Source organism: Microcaecilia unicolor, chromosome 6 (genome assembly GCF_901765095.1).
Source record: "Microcaecilia unicolor chromosome 6, aMicUni1.1, whole genome shotgun sequence".
NCBI lineage: Eukaryota > Metazoa > Chordata > Amphibia > Gymnophiona > Siphonopidae > Microcaecilia > Microcaecilia unicolor.
Genome location: NC_044036.1, coordinates 44,040,094 through 44,058,461, shown reverse-complemented (window position 1 = coordinate 44,058,461; position 18,368 = coordinate 44,040,094). Strand labels below are relative to the sequence as shown.

Sequence of the window (18,368 nt, the reverse complement as noted above, 5' to 3'; positions counted from 1 at the left end):
GCTGCTGCCTCAGCTCTTTCATTGCCTGTTAGTTCCTAATGAACAATCAGTGTTCTCTTTGAAACCTACTAGCACCACAGACAGCCCTCGTGCTCTTTTTTCCCAGCTGAAGGAACAAAGCAACCTGACTGCCAGCGCTGAGGAAGTGGAGAGGGACCCAAGCTCCTCTGGGTATCAGGTGTGGGAATTCAAGGGTCCAGGATTCCTCATCATCCACTATGTTCTGCCAGGACTCCAACTCTCCAGCCCAACCTGGAACCTCCCACACCAGCCCAGGGCAGAGAATGGGAAATTAATCACCATCTGCTAGAGACAGAGAATACTAGGGAGCTGTGACTGTGCACTAGTTTATATGGTGCAGGCTGCACAGCTCGGTTGGCAAGTATAAACCCACATATTATGGACTGGTCTGGTAGGATGAAAATGAAACTATGTGCATCTTTTAGCAATCTGGACATGAAGATTTACACCAGCTCTATGGCTGGTGTAAGTGCTCCCATCTAATATACAAATGCAAATTTGACCTCTTAAGCTAGTATTCTATAAAGAAAAGTAGGTGCCTACTTTTCTACACAGAATAGGTAACTATTTATGAAATGTTCTGCCTAAGCACAATGCAGTAAATATATGCATAACTGTGTATATTTAATAGATGGGTGTGCACATAGGAGGAGTGGATGAAACATTTACACATAAAACATAGAACACTACATTATGGGACTTATCATTAAGACCTTAATCATTTTTTTTTACATATCTGTTTCATTCTTCACAATCACTCTCTTCACCTGCTCTTCAACAGACATCATTTTATCGTTGCCCATTCATCACCATCTATATTTTTAATCATACATCCCTCACATTGCCTTTTTACCTCTTTTTATAACTAATTGAAGTAGACCACTTATATCACAATACAGTGCTAACACTTTTTCCACAGATGCACTTTAATATTGTTTCAAGACACATGTTAATTGCTTGTTAAGATTGTTTCACATCCCTTTTTTTATTTTTAGTTTTCACGTCCCTTTTTTTTTTATTCTTATAGTTTTTCTGTGAAGTATAAACACTTATAGCTTTTATTTTTATGGACTGCTACACCTTCATTATTTTTTCTTTCACACTACTTGTACTCGTTTTTTCCGAGTTAGTCTCGCCATCTACTAAATGCATCTTTGAGTTGTGCGTCCGTCCCTTGAGGCACCCGCAGCATCACACATCATGCCGACAACTGTATAATTAGACTTTCAATTGCTTTCGGCACATTTTCACGCCTTTAATAACAGAGGACATCGTCTTCACTTCTGCTGGTACTTTCAGGTTTGCTTACTACAAAAGCATCTTACTTTTCCTTTGTTTGATTATCTGTTGAATGATCACGAATTCTTATTTGTGTAGACTAATGTCCTGATAGATGGCATGATTGCCCGATGTAGATCTAAATGCCTTGCGGTTCTTTAAAAAAAAAAAAAAAAAACCCTTTGGGAGACCTATTATTTATTTATTTATTTGTTACATTTGTACCCCACATTTTCCCACCTATCTGCAGGCTCAATGTGGCTTACATAGTACCGTGAGGTGATAGCCACCTCCAGTGGAAAACAAATGTTAATGCCAATGAAATCTAACTAGTGCCAATAATTGCTTGCTAAAATGACAATTATTGGTGCTAATTGGCTCATTCATGGCCTTCTCATTGTCGGAGTTTCTACAGGTAGACTCAGAGATTCAGCCTATTCCTGAGCTTCATCATAACGCCTGCAGTCATCATATTTGCGGACCATCTTTATCTCTATTTTATCTGTTTCTTCCCTTCCCTTCTTCCTCTGTGCCTTTTTCTCTACTGACATTGTAATTGTTTCTTCAGTTCTTTGTAAGCTGCTTTGAGGCTGCTTTCAGTGGTATAAAGCGGGGTATAAATGTTCTGAATAAATAAATAAATACAGAGTGATGTTATTGTCAATGAAATAAATATTTTCAGACATATCAGGGAATCGTAGAAAGGGAAGTTATATAGTGATCATAATGTTCATTACAAGTTAGGTTTCTTTGTGTTGCTGGGTTCAGGCACTATTTACTTTTGTGTTGCTGGGTTCAAGGGCCCTATTTACTAAGCCACGCTGTAGGTGTGCTAACTTTTTAGCGCATGCTAACGATAGACACACCCATTATATTCCTATGGATGTCTCTAGCATTAGCATGCACTAAAAAGTTTGCGCACCTACAGCGCAGCTTAGTAAACATGGCCCTAACTTCTTTAATCTGCAATATTCGTGATATCATCTGTCTGATGCTCTCTGGCTTTTCTCATTTTTTACAGTCAAGTTTTAATGTAAATTCATAGTTTTATAGATGGTATTGTTATATCAAGTAAACCTTCAGTCGTTGGTACCCTTAACGATTGGTATACAGGTGGATCTCCTCTAAATTCATATTTTCTATCATTTCAAAATGTTCTTCTTATTTTGGTCATGCCTTTCGTCTTATTGTGGAGGACTGGAGGAGTAGCCTAGTGGCTAGTGCAGTGGACTTTGATCCTGGGGAACTAAGTTCGATTCCCACTGCAGCGCCTTGTGACTCTGGGTAAGTCACTTATCCCTCCATTGCCCCTGGTACAAAATAAGTACCTGAATATATGTAAACCACTTTGAATGTAGTTGCAAAAACCTCAGAAAGGCGGTATATCAAGTCCCATTTCCATTTCTCTATTTGAGATTCTACATGGAACGTTGCTACTATTGGAGATTCTAGATGGAATGTTGCTACTATGGAGATTCTGTTGCTACTATTGGAGATTCTACGTGGAATGTTGCTATTCCACTAGCAACATTCCATGTAGAAGCCTGCCTTTGCAGATCAGCAATGCAACTGCGCAGGCTTCTGTTTCTGTGAGTCTGACGTCCTGCACGTATGGATGTTCTGAATCACTGCCACGTGAGAGGCCGACACGTCTGCAAGTTGGCTTTCCACCCAGTGCACGAGAAGCTGTCTCCTCTGTTAATAGACAACTCTTCATACTGCCTTGATGATTGACACAGTCGGACATGTCTCTCACTGCCTTGCCCACCAGAAGAGCCTGAAAATCTTACAAAGCCAATCGTATAGCCCTGATTTCCAACAGGTTGATGGAAGAACACATCTTCTCCTGGAACCAAAGGTCCTGAGCCAGATGAATGAGACAATAGGCTCCCCAGTCCATGAGACTGGCTTCAGTAGTCACCACCATACACTGTAGTGGGTCCAACTGAACTCCCTTTGATAGATTGGGAGAATAGAGCTGCCACCACCTCAGACTTCTCTGTGCCGCCGCTTGGAGTCATCTCTAGGAGACACCACCTGAAAAGAAGTGACCACTGCAAAGGCCTCATATGAGCTCTGGCCCACTGAACAACTTCCAGCGAGGTCATCATAGTTCCCAGGACTGAAAGATAGTCCATGGCTCTCGGAGACTTGCAGCAGAGAAGGCTCAGAATCTGGTCCTGTAGTTTCTAAATCCTTGTCGCAGAAAGGAACACACGGCCCTAGAGAGTGTTAAAATGGATGCCAAGGTATTCCAAGGTCTGTGCAGGCACCAAGTGACTCTTGAAAGGATTGATTACACAACCTAGAGGGCTGCAGAAACTGAACCATCTGTGCCATCACCTGGCAGATCTCATGATATGATTTCGCCCGAATCAACCAATTGTCCAGATATGGATGGACAAGAATCCCCTCCTTGCAGAAGGCCACCATCACTACAACCATGGCCTTGGAAAACATATGAGGGGCCATCGCCATGCCAAAGGGCATTGCACAAAACTGATAATTCTTTCCAAAAAAATTGTGACATGAAGGAACCTCTGATGGGTCTGATGAATGAGGATGTGAAGCTATGCCTCCGTCAATTCTAACATCAGAAACTCCCCAGAATAAACCACCACAATGACTGAACAAAGGGTCTCCATGCAAAAACTGGGAACCCTGAGTGACCTTGAGATCTAAAATGGGCCAGAAGATGACCTCCATTTTGGAACCACAAAATAAATGGAATAATGGTCAGTCCCAAGCTCAGGCACAGGGAATGGCACACTGCTCATAGCTGAAGAATCCTTTCAAGGATATCTCTTACCACCTTCACTTTCACATGGTATTGACAAAGAGACTCTGGCAGAGAATGAATGAACTCTAAGGTGTAGCCTTTGAACTACATCGAGGACTCACTGGTCCAAGGTGATCTGGGCCCACCTCCAATAGAGCTCTCTCAAACAAGCTCCTACAGGTATCAGAGGACGGGTCCCAACATCTTCACTGTGAACTATGCCCCTGCAGCTGAGCTCCAGAGCCAACATCCCTGCCACTGCACCTAGCCCCACAAAAGGGCTGAACACTGATAAAACCAAGACCTCTGAGAGACACCTACTCTCCCAGACTGAAAACACAGGAAATCACGTGCACAACCCCTACCAGCTGAAACCCTGTGTCCAACAGTTCTAGATGCAGATGCAGCACTTTTGATTCACCCAGACTCTTGACCAATTTATTAAGCTTCTCTCCAAACAACAAGGAGCCCCAAAAAGGAACTTACTCAGCTTGGACTCAGAGGCCACATTCACCAACCACCCCCAAAGCCAAAGGGACCTTCTGGCCGCTATTCCCAGAGCCATAGACTTTGCTGAAGCCAGTATTAATAGTAAGTAGAAGCCCTAAGTAAATCACAGAGTGCATCCGCCAAGATAGCTGATCTCATCTCAATCTTAGCAACCTCCCAGTCCACCACAGAAAAATCATCAGCTGACCTATCCACTTTCTCTGCCAACCTGAAGCATGCCCTGGCCACCAAGCCACCATAGATGTCAGCCTGGACTGCCAGAAACGAGACAAAGAAATTGTGCTTCAAAAGGGTTTCCATCCTGTGGTCCTGAGGGTCTTTCAGAGCCGTATCCCCATCCATTGGAACTGTAATCCTCTTGGTGACAGAGGAAACCAACACATCCATCACGAGAGGTTTTAAGAAATCCCTATCCTGCTTGGGAAAAGGGTAAAGCCTGATCATGGGCCTAGCCAGCCAAAATGGGGTATCAGGAACATCCCACTGGACTTGAACTATGTCTCTTATGTCATGATACATGAGAAATGACCTACAGTCTTCCTGATCTCCTGAGACACAGGCTCTTCATCAAAATTTGCGCGTACAAGAAACCAAATAGCTAAGCTCCTGCAAATTCTCCTTATGAAATACTCTGACCACAGAATGGCCCTCACCTGGGGGCAATTCATCCGAAGAAGGGAAACCCTCCCTGGGATCATCACGCTCTCTGTCCTCAAAAGGAACATCTAGGTCAGCTTTCTCCAAAAGAGACTCAGAGTCCACATAATCCTCGGGAGCCTCCTCCTCCTCCTTGGGAAGGATCTGCTTCCAGATTTGACAGAGGTTTGAACTGTTTCAACAGAAAGGCCTTGTATATCGCTAGCACAAATTCTGGAGGACCCCCCCTTCCTCACGAGTCTTCCCTACATATTTCTAGTACCTGAATTAAATGACTCCTGCAGAGCGCTATGGAGGCTGCTCAAAAATTGGTGCCTGAGGTTCCAAAATGGCAGTGATTCCTGCTAAAACGGGAACCACTAGCCTATGAGAGACTGACTCTGCTCCTGCCGCTAACAGATGAGCTTGTCCTGTGGGACTGAGAAGCCGTGATTTTCCCCTGACATCAAAGCCCCCACTGCCTCCGGAGCCACAAAATATTTGCAAACTCCGGTAGTGGTAAGGCCCCAATGCTGACAAGCAGTGTATTTCCTCAGCTTGTCAGAGCTCATGGCAGTAACACTAGCAAACTGCAGAGCCGCGCACAGCCGCACACACAATGTCTCCTGGAGAGGAAAACAAGCAGCTCTGCAGGAAGACACCCTAGAAGAGTGCACACGGAGCACAATGTGCTGGTGCTAGAGAGGACTTAGAAAGGGGTTCAATTTTTAAATAAGAGCTATTTCTTTTTTTTATTTTATTTTTTGTGTGGCTGTCCTCCACAACACGAGTCTCCCTTCCTGTGAAGGGGCTGAGGCACAGCAATGAGTCTTGCACTACTATGCCCTACAATAACCCAGAGGAAAACCAGGGGGAAAGGAGGAGTGAGGGACTTGGCCATCTGAGTTTAGCATCCCTAGGGCAAAAGAGAATTTCCATGGGCCTCAGCCCCGGCCTGTAAATTGGAGAACCACAGATGGAGCATAGATGCAGAGCAAAGATTAAGGTAAATACTGTTTTGTTTTGATTTTTCAAGTGAAAAGACAGAAAGCAGAAAATCCTAACAGACTGAAAAGCTCACCACAGCCACCACCTGCTGGAGACTGAGACTACTGATTCTAGAAGGAGTTGTATAGGGGTCTTATTGGCTTACTCAAGAATCGGAATTCTCAGTCTCCACATGCTGGTAGATGTGGACAACCCATCAGTCTTCTCTGGGCTGGTTTGGAAGGATGCTAAGGAATAAGACCTTTTTTTCTTAATTGCAAAAAAATGCATTCTTAGCAAGTCACATGATTCATGGCTGCCTGATTTCTTCTGTTTATATTTATTATAGCTTTGCTCGATTTCATGCTGTCTTCAGTAGAAAAACCTGCCCTTGGAATTTATTTTCTCATTGTTATGCAATAAAGACACTAGTGGAACAGAAACAAAACCATCTGTATATATAATGAACTTCAAGACAAGTGGTGTCTATCTGTTGCTGTCTAGTGGGGGTATATACTGTATGTATACATCATTGCATATGAGCACCTTGCCATGAACAGTCTCAGATACAACAGCAAAAGAATTTAGGGTGCCACAGGACCACTAGACTTCCCAACTGAATGGAGCATTGTGGGGCTGATTGTTGAACTGCATGGAAGGTAAGGAACCAAGAGTGGAATGAGGGGAAGATTAGTCGCATTGGGCAAGATGACAGCTTAGTGTGCTAGTTGTTAGCGGGGCCAAGAAGAATGACAATGCTTTTACAGTGAATTTTATGAGGTGTTTGCTAGATAAAACTTAATAAAACTTAATAATCCAAGTTAAAAATTACATTCATAGAAACTAGAGCTATAAAAGTTTAGACCTTACCTCTCCGATTTCCATTCTGAAGACTCGGCATTACTTTGTTCGAAGACTGAATGCACTTAGCTAGCTAGTACCAAATTACCGGGTTGTGTCTGTCTAAGCGCAATTATCTTTCTCTAACTTCTCTGAGCTTTAAAGAAATAAACAAAGGTTAAGAAAGAGTACAACTCTCACTGTCTTACTGAGAAAGATGCAAGAAAACCACTGTCTACTAAAGTTCTGTTAGCACAAGTGCAGGGATACTCAACAATACATCTATATGTATCTTGACAGTGCCAATGAGTTCACATGCAGGCTTGAAAAGGTATATCATGCTACAAGCATTTATTCTGGTGCATTTATTTACTGCCAAAAGTCAGGTATTTTTTACGAGAAGCTTAGACCCATTTTGTCCAGGGTCCAGATGATTCTGTATCCCTACTGGATAAGTTGGGAAGGTGCTATAACTCCCCTCCCCATTCCTAACTTTAATCTGGTATCACCTTTTCAAAAACAAATACATTACAATACAAGAAGTCAGGATTCAGAACACATCACAGTACCGAGACTGCCCTTTTAGGCGTTACTACTTACATATGCTTTCATCTAGATAAAAATAAATAGTACTTTTACTATCGTTGCACCTCTCTGCTGCTTTTGATTTAATGGATTATACTAACCTATTAGATAGGCTATACCAGATCAGAATGAGAGATACAGTTTTTGAATGGTTCCAGTCTTACTTTTCCAATTGATCTTATGATGTCAACTTTCAAAACACTAGGTCAACACTGTCCCCTCAGGGATCTATTCTATTACCCACAATCTTCAATATTTTTCTAGCACCCCTGCTGACTCTTGCTCAATCTTTAGGTCTTATGGTATTTTGTCTATGCTGATGACATCCAGATCCTTCACGCTTTAGACTCGAATGATACCCATATGATTCACAGCCTTAACAATAACATGATTCAACTAATCAACTGGTTACGTGAGAACAGGCTTACCCTTAACCTAGATAAATTGATGCGATCTCTTCTCCAATCTTACAACCACCACTCTACCTCTGCATATCCTACTCTGTTCTGTTCCCATTACTTCCCAACCAAATAGTAAAATGTTAGGCGTTATCTTAGATAAGACACTCTCTTTTCAGCCACAAATTTCTGCAGTAGTTAAGAAATGCTTTTTTAGGCTCCAACAGACCGATCTATTAGGTCTCTGCTGCACCCGCCAGCCCTAAATATATTGATCTATTCCTTCATACTTAGTCAATTAGATTACACACTTTACAACGGCCTTAGGACAAGGAACATCCGATGGTTGCAATTAATACAAAATACAGCCATGAAATTGATCATGGGGGTAAGAAAGTTTCACCATCTAAAAACCCTCCTGAAGTCAGCTCACTGACTACCACTGCCTCATCGTATCATCTTTAAGACTGTACGTTTAATATACAAGAACCATCTTAGAGGTGAGCCCCCCTACCTTTCACAATTGCTAATCCCTTACTCTCCTTTTAAAGCTTTAAGATCTTCAACTCAAAATTGGCTGACAGTCCTCTCATTTTGAGAAATCTACGAACACAGCAGGGGTGCGATCTTTTCAGTCAAAGGTCCACTACATTGGAACAAACTACCGCAATCTTCCTGCTGACCGATATCATTAGAAATTTTTAATTCAGAACTCAAAAAACGTTTTTATTCATAGATGCCTACGGCTCTGCTGCCTGAGTGTTGTACCGGTCCCGAGATGAGTCAAATTATTTTATTCCCCCCCCCTCATGCACTATTCCTCACTATCCTATCAGAATTGTAGCTCACCCCCTTCTATCCTACATGTTATGTCCGGTCTCCCCTATTTTCTCATTAGATTGTAAGCCGCCCAGATATTACTCTATGATGGGTGGGATAGTAAATCCCTAATAAACTTGAGTCTTAAGGTGATCTGCAATCCATGAGGGACGTAGATCTCTTGAACTAGTGCAATTTTTAAAGATGAGTAAATACCGCAGACATTTCTACAAAAGAAGATGGACTGAAATGTCTCTGTTATAAGGCAGAGAAACAGTGCCACAAGAAATTCTTCATGAATATTTTTTAAACAGATAGCATCCCATATGTTAAGCATTTGTGGAACAACTTACTCTTTGTTTTTCCCAGTGCTTTCTTTTACTTCTTTTCCTTTGACTTCATGGCTGCTTAGAGAGGTTGTACTACCTCTTTTCTTTAACAGACGAGCTGCCTTATCCTTGGCAATGTCCGACATGTCTAAATAAAAAGCAAAATAATTTTAATTCATAATATCACTTTTCTATGTTGTAATAACATGTAATATATGCAATACTGAATAAAAAATTAGGTATTTATAGGTTATCTCAACTTATTTTATGGAGTTCATTCAGAACCTCTTACCGCCATAAGAATGATCTTTGTGGGATAAAAAAAAGACAACATTTGGTTAATAGTGGGGAAAATGTTATCATTCTGCATGCTGATTGTGAACTCAGCATCAGTTCTACATACATGAGAACAAGGGTTTGCAACGCAAGCTCTATAAGGTCAGTTGGACTATCAATAATATACAAGTGAGAAGAAAATGGGTACATTATAATTACATTCACATACCTCAAAAATATAAATACTGTAATGTATAAGAGAAATATGTTACAGTAGTGAAGATAGTGTATACAGATCTATCTCATGCATATTCATCGTGGATATACTGGTTGGGTGCTTCCTGAGGATGGACAGCCACTGGTTTACATTACCATTTTATTATATTCAGGACTGGCCTATGGGTATCTAACACTCTAGGTGAACCTTCAGTCATGTGCCTTCCTCTGGGACAATTCAAGATCCGACTCTCTACCTCTCTTGCCCCCAGAGTGGCGTCCAGACTCTGAGGAAACCTGCGCGAGAGTGCGCCCCAGTAGAACTGCCTGTCCCTAAGAGAAAAGCTCATCTAAGAGACATATACTGTGCCGAGTATTCCCGTCCTTGAAGCCTACTATTGTGTGTGCCTTCTGCCAGGCGCCTGCCTCCTGGGAGACCCTGCCCACCTCAATGAACAGTGCCAGTAAGGAGGAAGTATGGGTGGGAGTTAGAACTGAGAATTCAAGGGAAAGGGTTGGAAACTTGGTAGGAAATTCCCCTGATTATCTTTTTATTTGAACCTAGGTAGCTTTCACGGCCATTGGCCAATGTACCCACTGACCATAGGTAGGGTGCACTCACCGAAGATAGGGAGGCAGGGTTTTCTCATTTTGCGTTTTTAAAGTCAGGCTAGTAGGTACTCCAGAGTTCCCGAACAAGAGAGCTGACGCCGATGCCCGAGGACTTCAAAGGTACCCACTGCTAGACAGTTGCACAGCTAGCAAACACATGTTCACGCCTGAGGAAAAAAATCTCAGATCTGTGTATACTGACTCCTTACACACTTAAGACACTTACCTGACAAGAAGGCTAAAAGAGAATATGAAGAGAAACTTGCCGCAGAGGCTAAGACTCACAGAAACAAATTTTCAGGTACATTAGAAGCAGAAAGCTTGTGAGAAAATCTGTGGGACTGTTAGATCACAAAGGAGCAAAAGGGGCACTCAGGGAGGAGAAACTGAATGAATTTTTGCTTCTGTCTTTATGGAAGAAGATATAAGAGATCTGCCTGTACTGGAAATAGTTTTCAAGGATGATGATGTGGAGAAACTGAAAGAAATCTCGGTGAACCTGGAAGAAGTATGAGCAAAACTGACAAATTAAAGAGTAGTAAATCACCTGGACCAGAAAGCATACATCCAAGGGTACTCAAAGAACTCAAGCATGAAATTGCTGATCTGCTGTAAGTAATATGCAACCTATCGTTAAAATCACCCGTAGTACCTGAAGATTAGAGGGTAGCCAATGTGATGATGATTTTTAAAAAGGGTTCCAGGAGTGATCCAGGAAATTACAGACCAGTAAGGCTGACATCGGTGCCGGGAAAAATAATAGAAACTATTATAAAGAACAAAATTACAGAACACATAGACAAATATGGTTTAATGGGACAGAGTCAGCATGGGTCCGGCTAAGGGAAGTCTTCATTTCTTTGAAGGCGTGAATAAACACATGGATAAAGGTGAGCCAGTTGATGTAGTGTATCTAGATTTTCAGAAAGCTTTTGATAAAGTTCCTCATGAGAGACTCCTGAGAAATTAAAGTCATAGGATAGGAGGCAAGGTTCTGGTGTGGATTAGGAATTGGCTATTGGACAAAAAAAAAACAGAGGATAGGGTTAAATGGTAATTTCTCTCAATGGAGGAGGGTGAACAGTGGAGTGCCACAGGGATATGTATTGGGACTGGTTCTATTTAACATATTTATAAATGATATGGTATTCGGAACGATGAGTGTGGTGATTAAATTTGCAGATGATACACAACTATTAAAGGTTGTTAAAACAAGAGCGGACTGTGAAATATTGCAGGAAGACCTTAGGAAATTAGAAGACTGGCATCCAAATGGTGGATGAAATTTAATGTGGACAAATGCAAGGTGATGCACATTAGAAAGAATAATCTGAATCATAGTTACCTGATGCTAGAGTCCACCTTGGGGTTCAACACTCAAGAAAAAGATCTAGGTGTCACTGTAGATAATACGGTGAAATCTTCTGCTTGGTGTGCGGTGGCGTCCAAAAAAAGCAAACAGGATGCTAGGAATTATTAGGAAAGGTATGGTGAATAAGAACAAAAATACTATAATGCCTTTGTATCGCTCCATGGTACAACCACACCTTGAGTATTGTGTTCAGTTCTGGTTGCCGTTTCTCAAAAAAGATATAGCGGAATTAGAAAAGGTTCAAAGAAGAGCGATCAAAATGATAAAGGGGATAGAACTCCTCTCGTATGAGGAGAGGCTAAAGAGGTTAGGGCTCTTCAGCTTGGAAAAGAGATGGATGAGGGGAGATATGATTGAGGTCTACAAAATCCTGAGTGGTGTAGAACGAGTAGTAAATCAATTTTTTACTCATTCCAAAAGTACAAAGACTAGGGGACACATGAGGGTTACATGGAAATACTTTTAAAACAAATAGGAGGAAATATTTTTTCACTCAATGAATACTTAAGCTCTGGAACTCTTTGCCGGAGGATGGGGTGACAACGGTTAGCGTATCTGGGTTTAAATAAGGTTTGGACAAATTTCTGGAGGAAAAGTCCATAGTCTGCTATTGAGACGGACATGGGAAGGGAAGGGAAATGAGACTTGATATACCACCTTTCTGTGGTTTTTTGCAACTACATTCAAAGCAGTTTACATTGTATATACAGGTACTTGTTTGTACCTGGGGCAATGGAGGATTAAGTGACTTGCCCAGATTCATAAGGAGATGCTGAGGGAATCAAACCCAGTTCCCCAGGATCCACTGCACTAACCACTAGGCTAGTCCTCCACTCCACACGGGGAAGAAACTGCTTGCCCAGGGATTGGTAGCATGGAATGTTGCATCTAATTGGGTTTTTGCCAGGTACTTGTGATCTGGCTTGGCCACTGTTTGGAAAACAGGATACTGGGCTAGATGGACCACTGGTCTGACCCAGTATGGCTACTCTTATGTTCTTATCTGTATTTGGTTAGGATCTGCATGTTGCTGAGCCCCTGAGTCCCAGTTGTAGAGGTGCTGAGGGGAACAGAGCAATAACCCATTTCTGGGAATGTGTGTGTGATATTTGTACAATTAGAGGAGTTGAGTTTGAAAGTGTTGAAATGTTAATTGCTGCTAAGTTGAGCACCTTATTGCCGTTCTAATTTATTGTAAAGTATTTAACACCTAGTACCGTTCTGTTGTAATATCGTCTTACCTTAACAAATGGTACTCTGTTAATGAAACACAATTAAATGCTATCATTTTATTATTATTGTTTAATAAAATATTTACTCATTTTTCTTATCAAATCCCCTTTGTGTGTGGAGTTTTCCTTGGAAACCCCATAGACAGTGATCTTCTCTGCTGTAAGTGTAATTCCGCACTCTACCACCAGGGGGTTTGCTACACTATTTTTGAGGGGCGGGAGGGCCCAGCAGAGCTTTTAGCAGCATGCGTGATGGAAGGACATGCAGCTTCACTTGCTCTATTGTTGCTGCTACACATCGCAGGAATCTGAAGCGGCAGAAGAGCCATATCTACAAGAACGGGGGTGGCAACCACGTAGAGACACCTATGCATCCAGCAGCACCCCTCGTTGAACAGCATCCAAGGTAACCACCCAATTTGCCCTATCCACATATCTATATCTATTTATATAAAACCATATACTTTACAGAAAGTACAGATTCTCATGTGCTAGATAAGAGTAGGTCTGATATCATCATATTAGAGCCATACACAGCTTTCCACTATGCTTCTCTTGCATGTCAGCCCCTGAATCTGAAGTTCCAGATTCTTAAACAAAAAGCAAGTCCATGCATGCAATGGTAAAATCTGAATAGGCTCAGCCAGCCTGCATCTTTTGATATGAAGCGCTATGGTCATCCTACGTTACCTATGTAATGAGAAACTTCTTATACTATCACTACAAAAAGAGGACCATACTTCAACAGCTATATCAACTCTATCAAAGCAAAACTGGAAGCCCCGAAGGCAGCTTCATTAAAACGCAATAAATTAATGGTAACAGAAAACAAAACGCCCATGAACCCTTGCAGAAAACAATAATATTAGCATGCAAACAATTCTTACCGGTCAGAGTTTCCTCTCTCCTGGGCTGGAGCTAAACTCAGCGTTCCGTTGCCCCTAACAACGTAGCACCAATCGGAAAGAGGCAAGCAGCAGCCTTTGCCCGAGATGGAAAATGGGCGGAAAAACATTTTTAGCCATACCCAAGCCAGAGTCTACTCTGTGAAGCTGGGCTCCAGTCACCACGCCCTATGACGTACGTGTGCCAAGCCTCGCTTTCACTTGTACTGCTTGCTTCCGGTTTAGGTCGAGACGGTTTAAAGGGTGTGTGCCGTGGCTCGGGACCTTAATAAAACCTGGCTAGTGAAAATGATCAAGTTGATTGTTACAACCCTTTAGCAAAATAATTTCGATTCATTTTGTATAGTAATGGTAAAGAGGTTGCAGTAGCTTATTTTTATTTAGATTTGACCATTTATTTAAAAGCAAAGACTTATTTCAGTGGTCACGGCGTAATGAGTATAGTGTACACAGAGAGGCTGGCGGAATCTTAAAATCTAGCTAGTTCATTGAGGTATGAGCTTTCGACTTTCTTAGAGCTGCGGGATCCCCGGATCTTCCGGATCCAAGTACGACCTTAAGACTGGAGCGCGTCTTTGTTTTGACGGCCGCTGCTGCTTACAGCAGTGTACTGTACATAAGTACATAAGTACATAAGTAGTGCCATACTGGGAAAGACCAAAGGTCCATCTAGCCCAGCATCCTGTCACCGACAGTGGCCAATCCAGGTCAAGGGCACCTGGCACGCTCCCCAAACGTAAAAACATTCCAGACAAGTTATACCTAAAAATGAGGAATTTTTCCAGTCCATTTAATAGCGGTCTATGGACTTGTCCTTTAGGAATCTATCTAACCCCTTTTTAAACTCCGTCAAGCTAACCGCCCGTACCACGTTCTCCGGCAATGAATTCCAGAGTCTAATTACACGTTGGGTGAAGAAAAATTTTCTCCGATTCGTTTTAAATTTACCACACTGTAGCTTCAACTCATGCCCTCTAGTCCTAGTATTTTTGGATAGCGTGAACAGTCGCTTCACATCCACCCGATCCATTCCACTCATTATTTTATACACTTCTATCATATCTCCCCTCAGCCGTCTCTTCTCCAAGCTGAAAAGCCCTAGCCTTCTCAGCCTCTCTTCATAGGAAAGTCGTCCCATCCCCACTATCATTTTCGTCGCCCTTCGCTGTACCTTTTCCAATTCTACTATATCTTTTTTGAGATACGGAGACCAGTACTGAACACAATACTCCAGGTGCGGTCGCACCATGGAGCGATACAACGGCATTATAACATCCGCACACCTGGACTCCATACCCTTCTTAATAACACCCAACATTCTATTCGCTTTCCTAGCCGCAGCAGCACACTGAGCAGAAGGTTTCAGCGTATCATCGACGACGACACCCAGATCCCTTTCTTGATCCGTAACTCCTAACGCGGAACCTTGCAAGACGTAGCTATAATTCGGGTTCCTCTTACCCACATGCATCACTTTGCACTTGTCAACATTGAACTTCATCTGCCACTTGCACGCCCATTCTCCCAGTCTCGCAAGGTCCTCCTGTAATCGTTCACATTCCTCCTGCGACTTGACGACCCTGAATAATTTTGTGTCATCGGCGAATTTAATTACCTCACTAGTTATTCCCATCTCTAGGTCATTTATAAATACATTAAAAAGCAACGGACCCAGCACAGACCCCTGCGGGACCCCACTAACTACCCTCCTCCACTGAGAATACTGGCCACGCAATCCTACTCTCTGCTTCCTATCTTTCAACCAGTTCTTAATCCATAATAATACCCTACCTCCGATTCCATGACTCTGCAATTTCTTCAGGAGTCTTTCGTGCGGCACTTTGTCAAACGCCTTCTGAAAATCCAGATATACAATATCAACCGGCTCCCCATTGTCCACATGTTTGCTTACCCCCTCAAAAAAATGCATTAGATTGGTGAGGCAAGACTTCCCTTCACTAAATCCGTGCTGACTTTGTCTCATCAGTCCATGTTTTTGTATATGCTCTGCAATTTTATTCTTAATAATAGCCTCCACCATCTTGCCCGGCACCGACGTCAGACTCACCGGTCTATAATTTCCCGGATCTCCTCTGGAACCTTTCTTAAAAATCGGAGTAACATTGGCTACCCTCCAGTCTTCCGGTACGCTGCAGCGATCACCAGCCATAACCAAGCGCTCTATTCTACTCTTTCCGTGGCGAATCTTCAAGTAGGTTAAACCAAGGAGGTGGAAGTGAGCCTATCTAGTCCACTGTATGTAAGTAAGGAAGACATTTGATTAATCTCTGTTTCCACTCCCCCGCTCAGCCGTCATTGCCGTTCACTCAAAACACAGCAAGCAAACCTGTGAGCTGCTGCATCCACGTTCTCGTGCTTTATTGTCGGTTCACGGACTTATAAAACCACTTGCCCCTGAAACATGTTCAAAACAGAATAATCCATTTGTATATCTAAAATGTAAACTTCTACAAAATAGATGAGTATGTGATTCCATGTGCCCTAATGAAAGGAGAGTTTAATTCTACTTCCATTTAATTTCAATATATTCCATCCAGTGGTGTAGCTTGGGGGGGGGGGGGGTGCCAGGGGAGCGGCCGCTCCCCCAAACGGAGTTCTGCCGGCGGAAAATGTGCGCCGGCGGAAGTCCACTCTCACTCCCCCCCCCCCCCCCCCCCCGTGCCGTCAACCTGGCTCCGCTTCTGATTCCATTATCTTTATAAACACCAGGCTTCCCAAAGCAGATTACTACAACAGTTAAAATGAACCTATCGGGAAACAGGATATTCTAGTAATCTCACTGAAATCTGGCCATCTGAATTGTATGGAATAACAGTGAAGAAAAATGAGCACAAACTACAGAATTTACCATTGCTCTTTCTACTAGCTATAATAATTTTTGAAGTTGTTTTAGTGATATTCAATATTGTCTTTTCTCTCCCACCTTGCAAGGCACTGCCTAGCCAACAAAAACAGTGTTAGACTTGTTACAGATGGACAAACAATAAAGAACAACAACGTAGGTGAAGCAGCTCATAGTTTTGCTTGCTGTGTTTTGAGTGAATGCCAATGACGGCTGCGCAGGGGAGTGGAAACAGAGATTAATCAAATGTCTTCCTTATTTACAGTGGACTAGACAGGCTCACTTCCACTCCAGTCTATTAAACCTCCTTCAAGATTCACCAGGAAAGAGGAGAATAGAGAACCGCAGCGCTGGGTTATGGCTAATGATAGCTGCATACTGTAAGCAGCGGCGGCTGTCAAAACAATGAAGCACTCCTCCTGTCACCAAACTTTTATTACCCCAAGAACGCTAGATCCCGCTAAGTCACGCCCCCTGTGACGTAACATTACCGTCACACGACAGGGGCCTTGCAACTTTTAAGGAGGACAAGATTGCTACGTAAATACGAGGGTCCGGGAGAATAATCTTCAGCGTTGAATACATCAACAGTCTTCTTTTAAAAACAATTTTTTTTTTGGTGGATATATATAAAACGTCCCTATCTAAACGACTGGGCAAAGAAAAAATGAACTTTTAAAGGTGTTTTTAATTGAATCCAGGAGGCTCCTGCTATATCCATCTTTTACCTTTTGCCTTTCTTAGACGCACTAGTGCGCATTAAAACTATGATATAGACTAACAATCCTATTCATGGACTTCCCCTCATGTATATTTTATAGAAAGAACAGCATTTCCTTTATCTTAGGATCATTACGGCAACGTAAAAAAAATATAATTTATATTTCAGGCCCACGGCAGGCTAGCATCAGATGCCTTCCTTTTCAACTAGGGGATGGATCTTCTGTATTCGTATCCTCCGATACCTCTAGTGGGAAAGACTTTGAAAGACAGAGGAACCATGATTCTGATTGCACCATACTGGCCATGGCAGATACGTTTACCTCTTCTTCTGGAATTATTCTTCAAAGAACTGTGGAGATTAGAATGTTTTCTGACCCTCATCGTGCAGAATGAGGGGTCCCTTCTACATCCCAACCTCCAGTCTCTGGCTGTCATAGCTTGGATGTTGAGAGCCTAGAATTTACTTCCTTGTGTCTTTCGGAGGACGTCTCCCTGGTCTTGCTGGCTTCCAGGAAAGATGCCACTAAGAGGTGCTACTCTTTGAAATGGAGGAGGTTTGCTGTCTGGTATGAGAGCAAGGCCTTATATCTCCTTTCTTGCCCATCACAGACCCTGCTTGAATACCTTCTACACTTGTCAGAGTCTGGTCTCAAGACCAACTCCGTAAGGGTAAACCTTAGTGCAATTAGTGCTTATCATCAGCATGTAGAAGGTAAGCCTGTCTCTGGACAGCCTCTAGTTGTTCGCTTCATGAGAGGTTTGCTTTTGTCAATGCCCCCTGTCACCTTCACCAGTGTCACGGAATCTCAATAGCGTTCACACCCAGGTGATGAAAGCTTCCTTTGAGCCACTGAATTCTTGCCATCTGAAGTACTCTTTCAAGAAGGTCATTTTCTTGGTGGCTTTTACTTCAGCTCATAGGGTCGGCCTACTTGAGGTCAGCCTCCATTGAAGAAATTTGCAAGGCTGCGACGTGGTCTTCAGTCC

The 18,368-nt window shown here is 42.6% G+C and overlaps 1 protein-coding gene across 1 annotated transcript in view; it reads right to left on the bottom strand.

The window, feature by feature from the left end:
• Positions 1-13,836, bottom strand: part of TCTEX1D1 (Tctex1 domain containing 1) — a 32,289-nt gene extending 18,453 nt beyond the window's left edge. The window contains exons 1-2 of the mRNA XM_030206073.1: positions 13,778-13,836; positions 9,207-9,330 (exon numbers count right to left, since the gene is read on the bottom strand). Of these exons, the coding sequence (XP_030061933.1) occupies positions 9,207-9,328 (122 nt within the window). The 5' untranslated portion in view covers positions 9,329-9,330; positions 13,778-13,836. The remainder of the gene's footprint in view (positions 1-9,206; positions 9,331-13,777) is intronic.
• Between the last annotated feature and the right edge of the window lie 4,532 nt (positions 13,837-18,368).